General features: G+C 36.4%; 2 protein-coding genes across 2 annotated transcripts; both read right to left on the bottom strand.

Moving 5' to 3' along the window:
- Positions 1 to 340: 340 nt before the first annotated feature.
- On the bottom strand, positions 341 to 5,011 carry LOC137096192 (dynein axonemal heavy chain 9-like). The gene is made up of 6 exons (XM_067464817.1): positions 4,988 to 5,011; positions 4,406 to 4,573; positions 4,195 to 4,311; positions 3,413 to 3,563; positions 2,154 to 2,268; positions 341 to 413 (listed from the first exon to the last, which is right to left on the bottom strand). Exons 1-6 carry the CDS (start codon positions 5,009 to 5,011, stop codon positions 341 to 343), a joined length of 648 nt encoding a protein of 215 aa, XP_067320918.1.
- A 4,477-nt stretch (positions 5,012 to 9,488) lies between these two features.
- Positions 9,489 to 19,611, bottom strand: LOC137096193 (dynein axonemal heavy chain 9-like). The gene is made up of 5 exons (XM_067464818.1): positions 19,208 to 19,611; positions 13,902 to 14,060; positions 12,478 to 12,608; positions 10,895 to 11,106; positions 9,489 to 9,740 (listed from the first exon to the last, which is right to left on the bottom strand). Exons 1-5 carry the CDS (start codon positions 19,609 to 19,611, stop codon positions 9,489 to 9,491), a joined length of 1,158 nt encoding a protein of 385 aa, XP_067320919.1.
- Between the last annotated feature and the right edge of the window lie 684 nt (positions 19,612 to 20,295).

A 20,295-nucleotide genomic window follows, 5' to 3' on the forward strand; every position in this document is an offset into this window, starting at 1 on the left:
TCAGCAGTATTTGTCCCAGAAGGTTTTTTTTTTTCACCAGAACACAAGATTTTCCTCCTATGGTCAAGTGAACAGTGAAATCACTCTCTTCTTGAGTTAGATAGTTCTGTTTTTAAAAAAATAGCTATACTAGTCATGCAGCCACCACAAACCCCAAAGGCAGCCAGGTTTGTGGGTAATGGGGGAACATGTACCCATTTCTTTTGGCAAATGCAGTCAAAGAAGAAATCATGCCATTTAGTTGCCTAGGAAGAAAACCTCTTACACATCAGCATAGCCTCAGAGACACAAGCGCATCTGTAGCCATAGCACTGACAATCCCAATCCTAAGAATACATGCTTACTTCTCAAGCAGCTGCATCAAATCTTCATACTTTTTCACCATTCTTTTGCCTTCAGCAGAATCCAAGTCACTGTCAAAAAGATACAGCAGAAGAAACACTATCACTTGCTAATATAATGGACATTATTAGTAGGCTAACCCTCCCAAGTATGGTCAAAGATATTCTTGGTCTGTAAAAGCTACTACTAGCAGGTAACATCTGTTTTCAATTTCCAGGTTGCTACCTTCACCTGGGAGCCCACTTAACCATATTTAGGAGCTGCCTGCTGAAAACTATAATTCTGGGCTTCTGAAACGCTAGGTTTTGATGGAGGGAATCATACACCAGTCCAATTGAGGGGCAAAGAGATTTTCACTTAGTAGAGCTTATATCAGGCACTGCATAACTGAATTGTGTGATACAGCTCATGTACATGTTTTGAATAACACATAACATGAAGTCAGCATCAGACTGACAGCTCTGAGACTGCACAACATCTGGAAGGTGATAGCTCTTTGGAGTGATGGACCCGGAAAGGAATAAATGGTTCTTGGAAAGGTCAATGAGAAACCCATTGGTCCATTTGTCCTTAGGGACCTTGGGTAAGAATAAAGGTTCCAGGAGGGAACTGTCCAGATAGGGGGGGGGGGGGCTGAAGGCAGAGAGGAACCCTCATTATGATCATTACTTTGATGAGTACTTGAGTGACTGAGGCCAGACCAGAGGGGAATGGCTCTATTGGAAATGTTACAAGATTGAACATATTTCAGAAACTTCCTTAAAAAGGGGTTGATATCATATAAAGGTGCATCTCTGTGTGGTGCAGGAGACTAGAAAAACCCCTTTTGTGATAGGAATTCTGCGCAGTTCCGTCTTGAATTTTTTGAACATGACAAATCTGTTTCATTATTTCTAATCTAATATCTTCGTTCACTATTTTCTTTGGCATGATATATCAAATGAAGGCATTGCTTGAGGATGTTTCCTACACATGTATTAGCTCTATGGTCTCATACACAGAGGAAATACTGAATTACTGCAGGAATGATGGCCTGCCTGGAGAGGGATTTGAAAACAAACAACTGAATATACCCCACGGTGGGAGTGTGTTGAATTTTAGCTGATATCCCAGCTAGACAATCTTACAATGACTATGGTGGTCTTGGGAATTGATCTGAAATACCCCAAGTTCTCCCAACTTGGAACGATCTCTAGATATAAGTGGCAAACAGCACCGAGAAGGTGAAATGTAGTTCTGGGGGGAAATTATATGGATGTCATGAACAGCCAAAATATAAATAACTAGGTTTGAGAGAAAGCTAAATCTGAACTCTCCCCAAGCCAACCTAACCAAATTTACTGAGGCTATTATCATTTGGAGAAATCATGAGACTACATGCTTCACTAAAAAAAAGATGAACATGCTTGATGAAGTTGAAGGCAGTAAGAAAAGAAATGGATTACACATTACACCAACATTGACACAACAAAGCAAGCCACAGCCCCGAGTCTGGGAAGCTTATGGACTACAAAGAGCACTTTGAGGTGATTTCTTCCTGAGGTTTTGGACCTCTCAGCCTTTCTGCAATACATTGGCCATGGAACACCTGCCCAGATCTCACTAGGATCACACAAATCAGAACACAAGCTAGGCCAAGAAACAAGTTTTCAAGTTTAACTTGTGTTATTAAGGATACAGAGAGACCACTTCCCAAAAACAAAAAAAAATGTTATCTCAGGATTTCTGTAATACTAAACCCAAGGCAGAAAACTGATTCTATGTCTGGTGACAAAATAATTTTACACTATGACTTATATGAAGATACTCACAGGTGGGGGAGGTACTTAAAGTTACTAAATGGTATCTGGATCCTATCTTTTAGTTCCCGAGTCCAGTGAATTCCTCCAGCAACCAATGGCATATTCCTGTGTACTGGTGGATAACCTGAGAAAAACAAGATCATCTTCAAGCAGGAAATGAAAGCTAATGTGTCCTGCTCAGATCAGATCAGGGCTGATCCAGTAACAGAACAGTAATATCAAACAGTCACTTAACATTGTGTAAAAATAGCCATCCTGAACAATCATCTACACTGTGCAGTTTAAAAAATATCTCTGCACTTTAAAAGACTGTTGGCAAGAATGACTTTAGCCTAGGTCAATGGTTCCCAGTCTTTGGTCCTCCAGATGCTTTGGGCTTCGGCTCACTGGACAAAGCTAGTTGAAGATCCCATTTAGGCTCATTTCAATCTGGTTTTTTAACTAATATTTTACTATTTTAAACTATTGCTGTTATTTGTTGCTTTCAACTGACTTTATTGCAAACCACCCAAAGATCTTCAGACATAGGGCAGACTCTCTCTCAGTGTTCATGAGAGAGAGAGTGCACGTGAGGTGGGGGGAAAGCAGAAGCTGGCCAATTCCTCCACCCTGAGATAAAGTTTCATTCCTGTTCCAGTCAATGTACTGATCTGTCTCAAGCTCTGCACATCTAAAATTTAATTTTTAAAAGCTTTTCCTAAGATTGCTAGCTGCATGGATTACATCACATCCAGCATGGACCTGAATACTCAAAATGTCATTTCATCTTGAATCCTAGATAACAGTAAACTCAGATAAGAGCAAAACCCAAAGAGCAGTTTTTTCAAAATCAAGTCTGAGAGTTTTTGTGATCTAGGTTGAAAAACTGCACAGCAGAAGTAGATCCTAACCTATGAAATCTCATTGATAACTCTTATTTTTTTATAATCTAACAATACAGCCAATTTGTTGTTTGCAAGCCTATTCATCCATTTTTTAATTAAGGAGAAACTATACTACTTAAGGTATACACATATATCAATTATGACCTTTGCCAAAATAAATAAATACATCTCTGTGTTGTCGAAGGCTTTCATGGCTGGAATCACTGGGTTGCTGTGAATTTTCCGGGCTGTATGGCCATGTTCCAGAAGCATTCTCTCTTGAACAGCAACCCAAATAATTCTCTGATGTCTTACAATCATTTTGCTTTTTTTTTTTTTTTTTTTGGCTTCTGAAGGCATTTTTCTAAAACCACATTAACCTATTTTGAGGAAACTAACATGTACCTAGCTCTATTTCCTCCTGGATATGGTTTAGGTAGATTAGTTTAGCATCATCCAAGTCTCTGTCAAACTTTGTGATGAGCAGATGATATTTGTCGTATACCTCTGCTGCTATCAATGGTCGTTCCAGTAAGCTCCCAAATATATCTATCAGCTGCCATACAGAAAGAAAAAAAAAGATGAGTAGTTTTCATGTATACACTTCAGTAGCAACATATCACGGTCCACAAAGACCACCAACTCTTTCCAACATTTCCTTCAAGGACACACATAAAAGCAGATTGTCTGATGAATATACATACATTTAGGTTGTAATCACGAGTGGTCAACATCAACTGTTGAAACAATTCCAAGGTAAATTTAACATGTAGAACATCCACATTTAGATCATGCAAATGTCATAATTCCATGCAGACCATTACATGTATGCATATATGATAATCAACTGCATGTATGAATCATGAACTCTATATGTGATAAGAAAGCTGTAACATTTGACACCTTAAGTGTAGAAAAGTCATGGAGCTTCTTATTAAGATTTCAAAATGCAACCCCATTCCATCCCTCCTGTCTTGGAGTTTCCTATTCAAGTCAGAGGTCTCATCCCATGATAACAGATATAGAACTTTCCCAGGAGATTAACTGCATAAGACTAAAATCCAAATATCATACATCCAAATATCAAAAAGTACTGCACTTCTTCAGGGCATTTGTAAACGTGTTACATATAAAAACAGATCACAACTACTGAATACTGCAATACTGTAGTGTAATAAATAACAAACCTTGAATACATGCTCCACACTAGCTGCATCATCAAAAGCCTGACCAAAAATGGTTCCCAGCCTCCGGTCCATGTCTTCTATTTTCCACTTAAATTCATATACATCCTCTTCAAACTTCTGAAGAAACCAAACAAACAACTATATATAGCTACTGACAGCAACTTTCAACTCGAACATGAAATAAGCTCTCCAGGGTAAATGAACTACCCACCATGTCGGCTATGTCCAGGCAGTCATAAGTACTTTCTGAGAATACTTTGTATGCCTCTTGGAATTCTTCATGCATGCCCAGAACCTGTTGACTCAGAAATTTCCCTTTTATACCACTGAATTCAAGCTTCTCCAGCTTCTCTATGTCTAAAACAGTTGTCAGGAGATCCTAAACACAACAATAAAAAAATCACAGTTATTATTCAAACAGTTCACATCAACTCTACCTACACCATATTACCTTTTCTTACTTTGTTACTATTCCTAATTTTACAAATCCAAACAAAATATATGTATATGATAGAGACTGATTAACAGCTACAAAAAAACTGATTAGTGATCAATGCTGTTTTTGTGCTAGTGGTGAAGCAGAGCCATATTTAGTTAGTTAGTTCAAAACTTGAGTCCCTAAGCTCAATTACTGACATCATTTTAACTATTTTTACTTATTAAAATTATATCCAACCTTTGGTCTAAAATGTGAGTTAAGGTGAAGTAGTGATGAGTACAATTTGCTTTTAAAAGGGTTCATGAAAGTTGACATTTTTGAAAGAAACAACCTGTAAAATTAATGCACACTTACCAGAGAGTAAATCTCACTGACCATCATTAAGTTGGTTTGGTACAGCATTGTTTAGCGCTATTATATATTATCTGGAGTAATGAAAGTCCAAATGGTCATTGTAATGATTCTACATATACTTGCAAAAGAGGGAGAGTGTGTATGTCTGGTGAATTTTGTCTTTTTCTTTTTGTAAATGAGCCTCTCTCTAGCACGCTGCACCAAACACTGATTTTTACATTAATAGCTACAGTCATTGAAAAGTTTTCAACTTTCCAATGCATGTATTTCCTGAATGACTATGCTCATTAATCAGCTCCAATTAGCAGATAGAACCCATCTGTTTCCAAATAAACAAAACCTTTACAATGCCCAAGAGTGTAATCTCAAATCTGTGATCATGCAGCCTACATGACCAAAGCAATAGATCTCTTTGTATTTTGGGGCTTCTCTGCTTGTTAAAATGATACATCTGCCACATCCCTCATGGGCACACCACACAGGGTTCTTGACTGCATGGAGAGATGCCTACACACATGAAAATTGTGAATCTGTGGATGTGTGTACAAATCAGGATACAAAATCCATAGATATGAAGAGGCTTTTTTGGGTGAAACTGATGTTTGAACCTATCTGAATCTCAAACCTGCCACTGGAATGAGGGTAACCAATGGGTACAGCATTGGTTACCCTGATGAACACCTGGCAAGGACATCAGCTCTGCAAATTCTTCACAACATCTCAGCAACTTCCAATACCTTTGAATCAATATAATTCTAGGTAGGTTTCCAAGGTTTGAGGTGCACTTCAAGATGGCACTCTGCCCACCTGGAGAATGCATTTTAGAAGTGGTTGCTATGAGATCAATTACCAGCTACATGCTTCATTTGCTATGGAATGGGCAACATGTGGTACATGTGGTTGTATCCATTTTTACAAACATGTATTGACAAACTCCCATTTTATCCTGGTGTTTTAACTAGGTTGAACCTCGCCTTGAGCCATGAGGGCAGGTGGGTAACATAAAATTGATTTATCATTATTTATTCCCTGCTATCAAAACTGAAATGGTACCAGTGGTAGTCAAAGGCCCCAAATTGAACTTTCCCCTTCTATTTTTCTATATTAAAACAAAACTCTGAATAGTGTGTTTACCTTCTTCCAAAGGTTAATAGCACTCCTACAAACCTTCCTGAAGGCTTGTAATCTTATAAGCTGGAAGAAATACTAGACTAGTGTCTGAAATCAGTAATGGACCCAATATGATCTAATGAGCTGCTGGTCGATCTAAACAAGATGGAGCCATTACTCATGGGAAATTTCTAGTATCCGGTCTATTGAAGCTCTTTAAAGCAGTGGTTCACAACCTGTGGCTCCCCCAGTGTTTTAGCCTACAACTCCCAGAAATCCCAGCCAGTTTACCAGCTGTTAGGATTTCTGGGAGTTAAAGGCCAAAACATCTGGGGACCAACAGGTTGAGAACCACTGAGCTATACTGTAGAAATAATACCATTTGATACCACTTTAACTTCCCTGGCTCAACGCTATGGAATCATGGGAATTGTAATTTTGAGCCATGGCAAACATTAATTCGACAGTGTAGATGCACCCTTAGAGTTGTAACCTAAATAGATATATCCATGCCACTTTAATATCCAACCTAGATTATCAGAATGCACTATACATATACCATATTATGAAGATGTGTGTTATTAAGAAACATAATTTCTAACATCTCTGTTTGCATTTCTCTGATTAAATCAATTGCTGCATACTCTACAATAATTTAGTTTATTCCTATCCGGGTTTATTAAAAATATCGATACAGCTTTAAAACAGCATTGATGATTACCAGGCTCTCTTCAAGGTTAATGAAAGGGGTGTGAGACTGCAGCAACCTCCAATCGATACTACTTTGCATTCAGCTGAAATCTCACACTTTGAGACAAAAACCAACAAATCCTAATTGAAGTCATTTTTCAAGAGAACTGGGATATATGCCAGCAGTCAGTATTATCGTTTTGCTATCTTTGCAGAAGAAAGTAATGAAAGACAGAGATATTTTTATTGACTGAGCCAAAAGTCTTCCTAAAATGAAATCACATGTAAATTCTACTGCTGGCCACCAATTTAAGCTACCAGAAATTTGGCAAGAGGGAAACAAATCAGCAGCTCAACTTCCATACACAGAAGCTTATAATCTGAAGAAATCCTCAGCAGACACGCCTCTGTGTAATTCAATAGCCTTCTCAAAGGTGACCAGATACAGAATACCCTACAGCTACCATATCTATTTGACCTTTTCCCAGTGTCTGATGTACTCCTCTGGTCTATCACATTCCTGAAGATCACATAGAAAAAAGACAATCATTGTCTACATATATGGAAGAGTGGTGGAATTATCTGAGTAAGATGGCATCTTCCACCCAGGAAGACCCATTGCAGAGAGCCTTGAATTCCTTGTTGGTTCAAGAAAAAAATATATAGTTTAAGATTATTTAAGTGCACCCATTTTGATAAGGCCTTCCTATTTGGATAATATTTGTTAGGCTGCCTATTGACTAGTTTCCAATATTTTGTTGTAGAAAATATTCTACACACTTTACTTCTCTTAGCTGTTGATTGTGTTGAAACTTATAGCCACTTTAGCTTGTTTTAACTATATAAATTGAACACTAGACTAAGTTCAGTGCATGAGTCTATCCATGCAAGGGTGTTTCTGCTGCCTCCTCCTCACCAATGTATCTCATCTCCCCCACTGCCCAAAAAACCCTGCCTGATTTTGAGAAAAGATCTGGAATGTGATGGAAGCACCTTGCATAAGCTGAGTTTTTGCTTGCCAATTTCTGGATCCAATTCTTAATATCATATTGTCCATATGAAAGTAGTCGGTACATTATCATTATCTACTTGATACAGTATCAATTATGCATGGACGAGAAGGGCTTATATTACAAAGTTATATAAAGTGGTCTTGGTGCTGACTTCCAGGAACCTACGTTCTAGTTCTCACCCACACACAGCTAACCAAAGTGTAGCTTTGGATCTCTTTTTTAGAGAGATAAAGCAGGAAATAACAAGAATAAGAATAACAGATAGGGAAAACAGTAAACAGGTTTGGCATCAACACCTGGGCTAGTGTGGGCACACTGTAACCCACCAGGCTGATTTGGGTTGCTGCAGCATCCTTTCTCTCTTCTCATTTTTTAAAACAATTACAGACTGCACAACCTTTGGTCCTTCAGGTGTTTTGGATTTCAGCTCCCAGAATACAGATCATTGGACAAACTGGCTAAGCCTTCTGGGAGTTGGAATCCCAAACACCGGAAGGGCCACCAGCCAGGAATGTACAAGTTTATAGCCATCCACCTTATTAGTATTTCTTTCTTTGGAAAACAGCCCGTTCCAAAGCAAATGTATCCAGTATCAGGAGGATAGAAGGAAAGTCCATGGGTCTTTTCATACTACACACCATGATTCCACTTTAACTCTCACAAGTATCCTATTAAATCCTGGGATTTCTAGTTTAGGGAAGGGGCTTTAAAATTTTCTACAAAGGTAGAAACTTCAGAATACAATGCTCTGTAAGAACAAAGCAGATGCTGATTAAATGTGGGAGGCGTGCACTATAAATACACACTGCTTTGTATTGGTGGATACCGATCTTTTAATCTGTATCCAGTCCTATTTCATCAGTGCAACCTTCACTAGCACTACCAGATAACATGAAGACACAGTCATTGTTAATTCATGCTGAGAAATCTTGACAGCTGTTGCAGATCTCTACATTGGCTAAGAAAATGCCTGAGAAGTCCAAATAAATCCATGAGTTACACCACGATTGTATTGTTGACTATGTGTCAATTATGCATCAACAGAACTAAACTTTTTTAAACTTTTGAATGCCTCTTAAATGCTTTTAAATTGTTTTGACCTCACAACCTCTGAGAATGCCTGTCACAGATGTGGGCAAAACGTCAGGAGAAAATGCTTCTGGAACAGGGCCATACAGCCCAAAAAAAACTCACAGCAACCCATAGGATACATTTCTGAACTTACCATGGAACCAGGAAACCATGAATTATAGCAAACCCTACTGAAATGAACAACTTCTGCCAGAAATGACTACAGAGATGCACTGCAGGATCTAGAAAATTCCTAGAGAGGTATCATTTCAAATGTTGTCAGATGCCTGTATTATTAATTTACAATATTTTATCCTCTCTTTTCAAGGCAACTCAGAGAAGGTAAGGTGGAGTTTATCCCTTTCTTTGTTCATAGTGTGAGAGGCAACTATGTTCCCTGACACCTTTGAATATCTTGGTTGAGTAGGGACAGCTGCATGGTGGTATCCCCAGTCAAACCCTCAGTTCCCAACACCACACTGGCTGTTTCTGTCACCCAGATCTTACACCCTGAGGCTAGGAGTCAAGGAAGGCAACACTTGCAAGTAAAATAAGTCATGAAATTATATCTGTAAGATTAAACATAGCTTTTCTGCATCAATTACTCTTTTTATATTTTACAGCTTAATACTCACATGTACCACTTGGAGCCTTTCCAAAAAGTTATCCAGTTGTGCAAAAACCATTACGGAAGGAAAATCCCACTTTTTTACCACCTGACCTGGATGAAAGTAACTGTTAAGTGTTTCTCTTCTTTCTTCAAATAACTGCTTGAAATAATTGAAAACATCAAAAGCTTTTTCTACTTTTCTCAGGCTTTCTTCAGTTTCCGCTTTAAGCAGATCTTCATAGTTGAGGTAATTTCTAGCCTATTTGGACAGAGTAAAGAAGTAATCAGACTTTCTCCTTTAAATAAGATGTTGACTGAAGTGTACTATTTCAGACTAGGGCTTCCAGAAGCTCTTGGCAAACATGGCTAGTGTGAATTATTGTCCACAGCAGTGACTCTTACAAGCTGTGGGACACAGCACTGGAAAGGATATTAAAAGGCAAACATACTAGGAACCTGGTCCTTATCCTAATTTCCCACTTCATTCTTTGCTCCTTCTGGAAGCCTTCTGATAGATTTGCTATTTTTTAAAAAATAAAATAAGGGAAGGACATTTTTGTCCACACATGCCACACAAACAAAACTGCAAAGATTGTTTCTGACACAAAAGGAGAGAGGAAATACAAAAACATAGCATCAGAAAACTAAGGAATGTAAAACATTCTCAAATCCATACTGCCACAAACATAAGAGGGAAATCATGAGTCCCCTCAGGGAGATAGGGTGGGATAAAAATAAAGTTGTTGTTGTTGTTGTTGTTGTTTTGTTGTTATTATTATTAAAAACATTGTGACTTAAAAGTATTTTGCCATATCAGCAACATTTTCAAAAAACAGTTCTCTGGTATAGGTTTTAAAAAATCTACTATTGATGCTAAAATGTCTACAGCTAAACTGCATTTTATGACCCTCTAGTGGAGCTAAATGAGAGTTGTATCTTCAACTAGAGAAATATACAGGTAGGTGCAAATCCAAGCTTATTCATGAAGTTCTTTCTATGACTTTGGGTCAGCCACTGTCTAGGTGACCTTAAACTTACTTACAGAGATATTATGAAGATTTAAAAACAGTAAACCATCAAAGTTGCCCTGTACCAAGGTACAGGACGAGTTGATAAAAATGTGGTAACAATAAGTAATACATACCAGCTGTTTGATGGTCTACAAAAGTGTTTTAGGATAAGAGGGGGTTTTGTTGTTTTTAAAAGATGGGGGGAGTAGAAGGGGGAAACTGTGGTGACTCAAGGACCAATTACACCGTGTAACAAAAATTGAAAAATTCTGTTCCTAGTTTGAAAGTATTATTTCCCATTTAATTATGTGGTACTTACTTTGAAAGCAATTGATATCTCCAGAAATTTCATTTGTGTGGCTGCCACAGAAAATGCATGGCAAAAAATTGTTACATGACTTACCTGCTGGATAAGGAGGCTGCAGATTTCCTGAAGCAGCACAATTGTCCTCGCAGGTGTGCTGTAATATTTGGATGTAGCCCAGATCAAGCACACTGTATGAAGCACACGATTTAGCAATGGCTTCACCTCATTAAATTCCACATTCTCTATTTCCTCTAAAGGGCCCTGGATTGGCTTTAGGTGGACATTTATATCCTGGGCCTCAACCAAAGCTGTATATTAAGAAAATATAAATACAATAGAAACAGAAACTTGCAGAGTGTCTTAAGATAAAGCATTAAAAACACTTGCTTAGAAATTACTTACATTTATTTCAACAAGACTAACGTCTTAAATATGTGCATTTTCAGTTATTACAAACATGATTTTTTTTCTCATTTTATATCACTCAATCTAGAGCAAATCCTTAAACCTAAAAATGGTAAGAACTTGATTTTTTTTTCTTAGAAGTACTTATTAAAAATGAAAATGAAGACTATAGCCACAAAATTGAACCAATTTAAAAGTATTCCATGTGTACACAAGATTGAATCTAGATTTAGCCATGATTAGAATGAAACCTCTGAAATCAACTAATTTAAGTTGGCTGTGACTAGTATGATTAAACCATGTCTAGTGTGATTAACTAACTCTAAGCTTTATGAGAGTTCTATAAAAACAGTATACAGGCAGTCCTTGAGTTACAAACATTCAACTTACGAACGACTCATAGTTAAGAATGAGGGTGAGACAAAAGGAAGTGAGAGAAATCTACCCCTCGGAAGGGAAATTCACTCCGGAAAGACTTATTATAATGGGGAAAAGGAGCTTCCATTGAAGCTTTACCAGCAATCCTTGTTTATTATTTATTTATTTATTTATTTACTTATTTACTTTATTTATATACCGCTTTTCTCAGCCCTCAGGTGACTCAAAGCGGTGAACAACATCAATACAAAACATCACAAGACAAATATAGAGCAATTAAAAACAGAACAAGTCAAATTTTACCAAATCCAATGATCGCAGGAACAGAAAGTGAGATGAAATCTTCTGAACTGGGACACAAGCAGCAAAACAAACACCACAGGGGTGTTAACCCTTCCCTATGCTATCCAAAGCATAGAGAGTTACACATAAAAAGTACATGTTCTGACATATACAAATTCAACTTAAGAACAAACCTACAGAACCTCTTGTTTGTATCTTGGGGACTGCCTGCATTTAGTTGTACAACTGGAAATTCATTTCCAACCCAGCTAAATTATGTACTGCAAACTTCAAGCTGCTCAAGATATAGTGAGTACATGCAATTCGTGTGGATTTGGCTTAATGTTCACCTCACCTATACCATCTTTGCCCAGTAGATTATTACAGCCCTCCATAAATCCAAAAACTAAAAGAAAGAGGTGAAGTGGAAGAATTATGTAATACTGACAATTCTTGCATTATGATCTGTATCACCAATGGTATAATTTGAAAGGGTTTAAAAGATTCAAAACTCCTTCATTAAAAGATTAACTTCAAGACAGTTTGAAAAGCTGATCTCCATCAAGTTGAGCCAATACAACACAATGATTGATGCTTAAAACACTATAAACCACCTGCTTCTACATCTCTGAGAACGGATGTGAATGCTGCGTAGTAGGTACTCTGTACTCTGTCCAGCAGCTCCACCATGGCTGAAATCCTCTTGGCTTTCAGTTGGTCATAAATACACTGGAGATCCTCATATCTGAAGCATACATAAAATGAAACTATGAGCAAAGGTGTATACATTTCAATTAATCAAGCAACAGAACAAAACAAAATGTGTGCTATACCAGGCTTCACATAAAAACATGTCATCTGTCCCAGAAAAATGAATTTTGAACTTCTTAACTGTGGCACTTTTACTGGGATCTATAAAGAAAGCACTAAGCAGCAGGGCACGGAGACATGATCATAATAGAGAGAGGGAGAGAAAGCAAAATTGGGGATTTTTTTGTGTGAGAAGCATGAACAACTAGGTTTTCATGAATACATACACCTTTTCTTAATAAAGTTCATGAGGGAAAGGGAAAGTTATGGATAGAACTGTCTAGCTCAGTGTTGATATGACTTTTGATGCACTAGTGTAAATGTAACTTAGCTTGATTGTTTAAAAGAAGGATCTTTCAATCCAAATGGTATCAAATAGATTATTTCTATTATTAAAAACATTCCCACTAACTTCCCCTTCTCTCTCTCATTGCTGGCACTCTTGATCTGAAATCATTCCAAAACTGGACTTTCAGACTGAAGAAAATTCCCTGTTTTAAGATGTTTCCAATCCAGGTGCTTTCCAGGAAAATCAATGGCTGTACAATTGTATCCCACCACTTCTGCATATTTCTCTTGTGGGAAACAGCCTCTAAGTAGCTGCTGCCAGGCTTTGGAGCTCCCTTTCTTGAAAGGCGACACTGGATGCCCCCCACGACATCCTTCCAGCAGCAAATACCAGCCCTACTTGTTTCAATGCGCCTTTGGGAGCTGAATGTTTTTAAGGAAAGGGTTTTAAATCATTGTACTGCCTTGCTTTTATTTTGTTTTGCTTTCGAATCAATATGCTTTTAAGTTGTTTCTAATTCTATTGATGGATGGGTTACACTTTAACTTTTTGTATGTTTTATTGATGGCAACTTTAAAGTGCATCTTTTCTGTAAGGCAAGTGGTATGTGTGGGTTTAAAATACCAATAACTACCTCTACTAAAAATGCTTTGAGTCTGGAACTAGCTTCTTGCAGCAATTGTCCTTCCTTTCTTATGGCATTCGGTCCACAGTATGACCTCTTGGTACGTGCTATAGTTTGGTTCAAGGACTCCCCATGGATATCAAAATCCATGGATCCTCAAGTCTCATTATATACAATAGCATTGTAAAATTGTGTCCTTTATATAAAATGGCAATAATCAAAGTTTGATTTTTTTAATTTATTGGAATATTTTCAAGCCATAGATGGTTGATTCTCTGGATGCAGAATCTGTCAGTACAGAGGGCCAACTGTACCTGTTTTTCCAAAAATCCAATTCCACCTTTGGATTAGGATCTTGACCTTTCAAAAGGAGATCTGATGACTCTCTTTTCAAAACACTCTGGATCTGGTGGGTCCATTCAATAACAGCTGTTTCAACTGCGTGTATAATAGATTTATCCACTAGTTCACTGCTGCAGAAAACAAACATATTATCATACTAATTTGCTTCCCATTTGATAGCAGTAGATTAGAGGGTTGGGCTCCAAACATATAATCTGATCTAAACATGTAATCTGAAATTCCAGTGAAGCAAAAAAGCCTCTAAATAAATCACAGTAATCTGAATTTTACAGTCACTGATTCTCATGCTATATCGGGCATTTCTTTACTTCTGTTTCTGCTACAGTTAACTTAAATCGTTCCAGTCAGAGACAATATTGAAAGAAGTAGAGAATGAGCAGGATGGAGGGAAAGGAAGAGAAAATATGATGAATGGGAAAAAGTCAAAGTACTCAAGATAACAACTGCCCTTTTTTTCAACTAAAGAGAAAAGAAGAAAATTGAATCAGGAGGAAAAACATTTCCAACTATCAAAGTTCAAGAATGTAAGCAAACATGAGGAACTACAATGCCTGACCTATGCCAGACAGGAGCAAAAAAATCAGAGAGAAACTTGAAATCTCTAGATAAAATCCTTTGCAGGACTCATTTGACTCCTACCAGACCTGAGTTTGCTCATTGGTGGTTCCTTCTTTTTTTTTTTTTGTATAATATTTTATTAATTTTCTAACATATACATCGAAAGAGTGAGAACAAAAATTTAAGAGAAAGTTCAGAAAGACATAGAGAGAAAAAGAAACACACACAACACAACCCTATACTAAACACATCATACTAAATAAAATTGACTTCCATTTCACACTTCGGTTTTTTTGAGTCCATTATTTCCCTTTTGCTATCTACAGATCCTCTTGTTCTCTTCTTCTTTTATCATACTCACAAAAGAGGGTCCAATCTGTCCTCTTTATCAACTTGCCCGTATTCTTTTTCAAGTAAAATGTCAAAGTATCCATATCTCTTATTTCTCTTATCTTTTCCAACCATGGATCAATCTCTGGGATTTTTTCCTGTTTCCAGACACTAGCAAAAGTTATTCTTGCTGCCGTTGTTATATATGTAAACAACCTATCTTCATTTTCATTAAGCTTTAGATCTTGGTCGGTAAAACCTAGTAGATAATATTCAGGTTTCTTTTTGAAAGATTTCTTCAATATTTTTTGTACCTCCACATGTATTTGAGCCCAATATTTCGTAGATTCCTTACAGGTCCACCACATGTGGAAGAAGGAGCCTATCTGTTGGCATCCCTTCCAACACTTATTTGACATATTCCCATACATTTGGGCCAATTTTTCAGGTGTAGTATACCATCTGTGGAACATCTTTATCCAATTCTCTTTCAAGTCCGTCGCATAAGTATATTTTAACTTCCTGTTCCACATTTGTTCCCACTCCTTAAAGTGGATAGGTCTTCTTAAGTTCTCCGCCCACCTGATCATACAATTTTTAACTTGCTCCGTTTCTGTTGCCCAGGACAATAATTTTCTATAGACAGCTGTTATTATTTTCTTTTTCATATTTAAAATTTTGTCCCAAAAAGTTTCTTCCAATTCAAAGTTTATTTTTTTATCTTGTTTGTGATAATCTTTCATTTGGAGATAATGTAACCAAGTGAGGTTTTTATACTTTTCTTTTAAATGTTCAAATGGCTTGATCTCCTGTGTCCCCTTACTTACTATATCTCTGTAAGTAGGCCATTCTCTCCAACCCAACAGCCTTCTTTGGTGAGCTTCCATTGGAGATACCCATAGTGGTGTTTTTTTGTAAAAATAGTCTTTATATTTCTGCCATACACGTAATAAAGATGATCTTACAAAGTGATTGCCAAAAATTTTTTCTTTAGATTCTCTGTTATACCAGACATATGCATGCCATCCCACTCGCAAATCAAAACCCTCTAAATTTAAACATTGTTCTTTATCAAGTGTCATCCATTCCTTAATCCAAAGAAGAGCACATGCTTCGTGATATATTTTTAGGTCTGGGAAATCCAGGCCTCCTCTTGTCTTACTGTCTATTAAATTCAAATACTTTATTCTTGGCCTTTTCCCAGCCCACACGAATTTTAAAAGTTCTTTATTCCATTTTTGGAAAAGAGATTGACTCCTGACAATAGGAATGTTCTGGAATAAAAATAACATTCTAGGCAATATATTCATTTTAATCAAAGAAATTCTACCCAGTAGGGAAAGTTTTAAACATCTCCATTTTTGAAGGTCCTTTTGAATCTTTGTCCAAGTCATTTCGTAGTTATTCTTTAACAGCTGATTATTTTTTGCTGTAACCCATATTCCCAGATATTTCATCTTCTTTACTATCTCCAGACCTGTAGCTTCTTGTATTTTTGTTTGTTTCTCTTCCCTCACATTCTTTGTTATTATTTTTGATTTTCCTTTATTCAATTTGAGACCTGCTACCTTTCCGTATTCATTGAGTTTCTGTAACCAATATTTAGTATTCTTGACTGGGTCTTCTACTATACCTAACAAATCATCAGCGAAAGCTCTTATTTTATATTCATATTTTCCAACTTTTGCCCCCTTAATATTTTCATCCTCCTTTATTTCTCTCATCAATGGCTCTAAGGCCATTATAAAAATAAGTGGAGATAGGGGGCAACCTTGTCTAGTACCTTTAGTTATAGGAAATTCTTCCGTCAATTGTCCGTTTATCCGTAGCTTTCCTTTTTGTGTGTTATATATAGCATTAATTGCATTATTGAAATTCATTCCCATATCCAATTCTTGAATCAATATTTTGAAGAAGTCCCAGTTTAAGTTATCAAAGGCTTTTTCTGCATCAATGAATAACATAGCAAATTCTTTTTGATGATTAGATTCATAATACTCCAATAGATCAATAACTGTACGTATATTGTCTTTCATCGATCTCTTCGGGAGGAATCCTGTCTGGTCCTCCCCAATCCAGTCACTTAAAAATTCTTTAAGCCTTGTTGCCAAAATGTTTGCAAAAATCTTGTAGTCTACATTCAGTAAGGAGATAGGTCTGTAATTTTTAATCTCTGTCTCCGGAGTACCTTCTTTGTGAATCAAAACTACTTCCGCCTCTTTCCATGTATCTGGGATTTTTTGAGAGAACATTGCCTCATTTAGGACCTTTTTCATAATAGGTATTAAAGATTGTTTAAATACCTTATAAAATCCTGCTGAGTATCCATCTGGTCCTGGTGCCTTATCGGCATCTATTTTATTTATTGCCTGTTCAATCTCTTCAACCGTAATTTCTTTGTTTAGCTTCTCCCGAATTTCCTCTGTAATCTTTTGAAATTTCCTTTTACCTATATATTTCATAATCTCTTCTTTGTCAATATTTTCTTTAACATAAAGTTGTCCATAGAATTTTTTAAATTCCTCAATTATTTCCTTATCCGTCGTTAACACCTTGTCTCCTATCTTTATTTTTGTTATTTGTTTAATTTGTTTCTTCTTCCTTACTTGTCTTGCGAGCCATTTCCCTGACCTATTAGCATTCTCAAATGTCTGTTGTTTCAAGAATTTTAATTGCCTAGCTTGATATTCAAGGTCCAACCCATCTCTTTCTTGCTTTAACCTTTTTAATTCCTTAATTAAACTTTTCTTTTCCGGTTTTTTTTTCAATTCAGTTTCCTTTATTTTTATGTTTTCCACTATATCTCTCATTTTTTTATTTCTCTCCCTATTTTTCTTTGCTCCTTGCTGAATCAAATGACCTCGTAACACCGCTTTCAATGCATCCCACACAATTTGTGGGTTCATTTCTTCTGTATCATTAAAGTTTAAATATTCTTGAATTAGTTTTTTATAAACTTCTCTATCTTCTTCTTTTTTAACTGAATTCTCATCAAATCTCCATTTTCTCTGTTGTTTTCTGTGATTTATTATTACTTCTATTGGACAGTGGTCCGATATGTCTCTTGGAAGTATATTTATTTGTGAAATTTTAGTAGATAATTGTCTTGAAACCCATGCCATGTCAATTCTTGACCAAGACTGATGCCTAAATGAGTAGAAGGTATAGTCCCGTTTCACTTCATTTCTACTTCTCCAGATATCCTCTAATTCAAACTCCTTTTGGAGGTTAAAAATTTTTTGAGGGAGCCTAGCATTGCCCCCTTTTCTTTTCTTTAAACTTTTATCTTTTTGAGTATTCATTACCCCATTAAAATCACCAATCAACATAAGTTCGTCAAAATCCGTTTCCTTCAGTTTTGAGTTCAGATAATCTGCAAAGTTTGCCTTTGAGTCATTTGGTGCGTAGATATTACAGATTAAAATTTTTGCATTTCCCATTGTAATTTTGACTGCCAAACATCTTCCCTCTAAGTCTTTAAATGCCAGTTCTGATGGAATATTTTCTTTCACATATGTCACCACACCCCTTTTTTTCTTTTCACAGGATGAATAATATGTTTGTCCCAATTTTTTATTTGTTAGATAAGCCACATGTTTATGGGAGATGTGTGTTTCCTGTAATGCTATGATGTCGTATTTTAATCTTCTCATTTTATCAAATACCTTTTTGCGCTTCTGGGGAGAATTCAAACCATTAATGTTGTTTGAAAAGCATTTTATTTGCATTTCCTCCATTTTAATCATTCTTATTCAAGTCCAATCCCATATCGCCAATTTCCAATTGCGCCAAACCAATTGCCATTTCGTCTGATCCACAGGCACCTTCACTTAGCTCCTGAAGGGGTGTTTTTCGACTCTCGTAACTTTTGGAGGGTGATCCATAACTTTTTGGCGAGAAATGTCTCGCTTTCTTAGGTTGATTACCTTGACTAGGGGTTACGTCTTTTCTTTCTCCTTTTCTATCTCTTTGTTGCTCTTCTTCTTGTTCTTGTTCTTTCATTAAATTTTCGTAAAAATTCTTCGCTTTCTGTTCTGATGTTAACCAAAATCTTTCATCTTTATACGTCACCATCACCCCTTCCACTCTCTCCCACCTGAACCTGATTCCACGCTTCTTCAATTCATCAGTAAGGAAATAATATTTCCTTCTTCTGTTTAGTGTTGCTTGAGGGAATTCTTTAAGTACTGCAATTTTTGTTTCTTTGTAAAAGATTGGATCTCTGTTACTCTTATACAAAACGTCATCTCTTATTGTTCGTCTGGAAAACTGTACAATTACATCTCTCGACGTCTTATTTTTCCTGGCATACAAAGAGGAAATTCTATAAATCTGATCGACCTCTTGTTCGATCTCATCTTCCTCGCACCTCAGACTCTTGGCCAACAATTCACACATGATTTTTCTAATGTCCTCATTCTTTTCTTCTATAATATTTCGAAATCGCAATTGGTAATCCATTTGCCTCTGGAGCGTTTTTTCCTGTTCCAATTCTAGCTTTTCATTTTGTTTTTCCAGACCTTTGATCTTTTTCAAGATCTGGGATTGAACCTCTTCGTTCTTTTCCTTACTACTCTTCAGCTCTTTCACCTCCCCATATAAATGGGTGATATCTTTTTTCATTTGTGCATATTCTTCTTTTACTTCTGTCTTAAGTTTCTTAAATTCTTCTGTCATAGCCTTAGAGCTTTCTTCTTGTTTTTTAAAATGTTCTTCTTGTTTGTCTGTCATTTCCTTCTTTAGAGCCTTTATTTCTTTCAGTATATTCTCCATCTTTGGGTTGATATCTAATGATCCTCTTCTAGTGTAGGTACGTATATCTCTTTCTTTCTCTGTATTAGCCTTCGTTGTCATCTGTCACTTAGCCTCCAAGCTTCCAAGTAGTTAATATTATGTTACTTATTAAATTTTTATTTAACTATATTTCAGCACGTATATTTCTGAACTATTAATTCATTAATTTCAGTATATTCAACTTCCTCTATGTCCAATTCATGTATTAAATTTCCAATATAATCAAAAGATAGAGTATATATATATATTTGAAAATTAAAAAGATCAAATTAGTCCTCTAATTCATTAATTAGTTAAGGGCAATCACTTAATTATGCAACACTCGAAATTTATACTTAATCAATTCATATAGTATTTAATAATTACTGATTAATACTTCACTTAATATTTATCAATTAATTTATACTGTCGTGGGTGTTTATCAATTTATCAAATTAATTTGAACTACTATGAGTAGTATTGTAGTTTAATCTAATTTATTCAATTCAATCTCGTCTGAAAAATCGCTCTCTTTCTTCTGTCTTTTACTCTTGCACTATCAGTCTTCTCCACTAGATGGCACACTCGCTCTTCCTACTTCTCTCTTATCCTTCCGTCTGCTTCTCTTCCTCGCTCCTTGGAGAGACGTCTACTTCTCTTCCTCGCTCTTCTTTCTTCTTTCTT

The sequence above is a fragment of the Anolis sagrei genome, chromosome 2 (assembly GCF_037176765.1).
Source record: "Anolis sagrei isolate rAnoSag1 chromosome 2, rAnoSag1.mat, whole genome shotgun sequence".
NCBI classification, from domain to species: domain Eukaryota; kingdom Metazoa; phylum Chordata; class Lepidosauria; order Squamata; family Dactyloidae; genus Anolis; species Anolis sagrei.